General features: G+C 49.0%; 1 protein-coding gene across 1 annotated transcript; it reads left to right on the top strand.

Annotated features, from left to right (window-relative positions):
- Nucleotides 1-658: 658 nt before the first annotated feature.
- Nucleotides 659-2,458, top strand: LOC102398705 (calreticulin). Its single transcript, XM_044942651.2, has one exon. It carries the CDS (start codon nt 728-730, stop codon nt 1,979-1,981), a length of 1,254 nt encoding a protein of 417 aa, XP_044798586.2. The 5' UTR covers nt 659-727; the 3' UTR covers nt 1,982-2,458.
- Nucleotides 2,459-3,222: the final 764 nt, after the last annotated feature.

Genomic DNA, 3,222 nt, shown 5'->3' with positions numbered 1-3,222 from the left:
AGTGGCCACAGGAATGGAAAAGGTCAGTTTTCATTCCAATCCCAAAGAAAGGCAATGCCAAAGAATGCTCAAACTACCACACAATTGCACTCATCTCACACGCTAGTCAAGTAATGTTCAAAATTCTCCAGGCCAGGCTTCAGCAATACGTGAACCGTGAACTTCCTGATGTTCAAGCTGGTTTTAGAAAAGGCAGAGGAACCAGAGATCAAATTGCAAACACCCGCTGGATCATGGAAAAAGCAAGAGAGTTCCAGAAAAACATCTATTTCTGCTTTATTGACTATGCAAAAGCCTTTGACTGTGTGGATCACAATCAACTGTGGAAAATTCTGAAAGAGATGGGAATACCAGACCACCTGATCTGCCTCTTGAGAAGCCTATATGCAGGTCAGGAAGCAACAGTTAGAACTGGACATGGAACAACAGACTGGTTCCAAATAGGAAAAGGAGTACGTCAAGGCTGTATATTGTCACCCTGCTTATTTAACTTCTATGCAGAGTACATCATGAGAAACGCTGGGCTGGAAGAAGCACAAGCTGGAATCAAGATTGCCGGGAGAAATATCAATAACCTCAGATATGCAGATGACACCACCCTTATGGCAGAAAGTGAAGAGGAACTAAAAAGCCTCTTGATGAAAGTGAAAGAGGAGGTCCCCACTGCAGAGCTGCTGCCGAACGAGCAACTTAAAGGGCCGGCGCACCACCGCCCCCTCGGCCCGCCATGCTGCTACCCGTGCCGCTGCTGCTCGGCCTTCTCGGCCTGGCCGCCGCTGATCCCACCGTTTACTTTAAGGAGCAGTTTCTGGACGGAGACGGGTGGACCGAGCGCTGGATCGAATCCAAGCACAAACCGGATTTTGGCAAATTTGTTCTCAGTTCTGGCAAGTTCTATGGTGACCAAGAGAAAGATAAAGGCCTGCAGACTAGCCAGGATGCCCGGTTCTGCGCTCTGTCGGCGAGATTTGAGCCCTTCAGCAACAAGGGTCAGACGCTGGTGGTGCAGTTCACGGTGAAACACGAGCAGAACATCGACTGTGGGGGCGGCTATGTGAAGCTGTTTCCAGCTGGTTTGGATCAGACAGACATGCACGGAGACTCCGAATACAACATAATGTTTGGCCCGGACATCTGTGGCCGCGGCACCAAGAAGGTTCATGTCATCTTCAACTACAAGGGCAAGAATGTGCTGATCAACAAGGATATCCGCTGCAAGGACGATGAATTCACCCACCTGTACACGTTGATTGTGCGGCCTAATAATACCTATGAGGTGAAGATTGACAACAGCCAGGTGGAGTCAGGCTCCTTGGAGGACGATTGGGATTTCTTGCCACCCAAGAAGATAAAGGATCCTGATGCCGCTAAGCCTGAAGACTGGGACGATCGCGCCAAGATCGATGACCCCACAGACTCCAAGCCTGAGGATTGGGACAAGCCTGAGCACATTCCTGACCCTGATGCTAAGAAACCTGAGGACTGGGATGAAGAGATGGACGGAGAGTGGGAACCACCTGTTATTCAGAACCCAGAGTACAAGGGGGAGTGGAAACCCAGGCAGATCGACAACCCAGAGTACAAGGGCATTTGGATCCATCCAGAGATTGACAACCCTGAGTATTCCCCTGACAGCAACATCTATGCCTATGAAAACTTCGATGTTCTAGGCTTGGATCTTTGGCAGGTCAAGTCTGGCACCATCTTTGACAACTTCCTCATCACCAACGATGAAGCATATGCTGAGGAGTTTGGCAACAAGACGTGGGGTGTTACAAAGGCAGCAGAAAAGCAAATGAAGGACAAGCAGGATGAAGAGCAGAGGATACACAAGGAGGAGGAGGAGAAGAAAGGCAAGGAGGAGGAAGAGGCAGACAAAGATGACGACGAAGACAAGGATGAGGATGAGGAGGATGAAGATGAGAAGGAAGAGGAGGAGGAAGAAGATGCTGCCTCTGGCCAGGCCAAGGATGAGCTGTAGGGGCCACCTCTGCTTCCAGGGCTGGACTGAGGCCTGAGCGCTCCTGCCGCAGAGCCGGCTGCACCAAATAATGTCTCTATGAGACTGGAGAACTTTGATTTTTTTCCAGGCGGGTTCCAATTTGGGGTGGATTTTGTTTTTGGCTCCCCCCTCCCCCCCTTTTTTAAACTTTTTTTTTTTTACTGGCATTTTGTCTCTGATTCTCTTCAGCCCTCACCCCTGGCCTTCATCTGTCTTGAATGACATCTTTGCTTTCTTCTGTCCCCTTCACTCCAGATCCCTAAGTTCCCTTCCAGCTTGGGGACTCAGGGTGGGATGTGGTGTGGAGGAGAAGCCCCAGGCCCAAAATTCCATCTATTCTTCCTGGATCCCAGAGGGTGGGGTAGGAGAAGAGGGTGGCATCCCCAGCCCCCCAGCACTGAGGAAGAATGGGGCTCTTAAGGCCTTAGCTCTGATCCCTTCCCCTTTCTCCCTGCCCCCAGGACTGGGCCACTTCTGAGTTGGGGCAGCAGGTTCTAGCTCAGCTCATGCTGAGAATGTAAGAACTACAAACAAAATTTCTATTAAATTAAGTTTTGTGTCTTCAAAAAAAAAAAAAAGAAGAAAGTGAAAGAGGAGAGTGACAAAGTTGGCTTAAAGCTCAACATTCAGAAAACGAAGATCATGGCATCTGGTCCCATCACTTCATGGGAAATAGATGGGGAAACAGTGGAAACAGTGTCAGACTTTATTTTTCTGGGCTCCAAAATCACTGCAGATGGTGACTGCAGCCATGAAATTAAAAGACATTTACTCCTTGGAAGGAAAGTTATGACCAACCTAGATAGCATATTCCAAAGCAGAGACATTACTTTGCCAACAAAAGTCCGTCTAGTCAAGGCTATGGTTTTTCCAGTGGTCATGTATGGATGTGAAAGTTGGACTGTGAAGAAGGCTGAGCACTGAAGAATTGATGCTTTTGAACTGTGGTATTGGAGAAGACTCTTGAGAGTCCCTTGGAGTACAGGGAGATCCAACCAGTCCATTCTAAAGGAGACCCGCCCTGGGATTTCTTTGGAGGGACTGATGCTAAAGCTGAAACTCCAATACTTTGGCCACCTGCAAAGAGTTGACTCATTGGAAAAGACTCTGATGCTGGGAGGGATTGGGGGCAGGAGGAGAAGGGGATGACAGAGGATGAGATGGCTGGATGGCATCACTGACTCAATGGACAAGAGTTTGGGTGAACTCCGGGAGTTGGT

The sequence above is a fragment of the Bubalus bubalis genome, chromosome 5 (assembly GCF_019923935.1).
Source record: "Bubalus bubalis isolate 160015118507 breed Murrah chromosome 5, NDDB_SH_1, whole genome shotgun sequence".
Taxonomy (NCBI): domain Eukaryota; kingdom Metazoa; phylum Chordata; class Mammalia; order Artiodactyla; family Bovidae; genus Bubalus; species Bubalus bubalis.
This window is presented reverse-complemented; position numbering and strand designations above follow the sequence as displayed.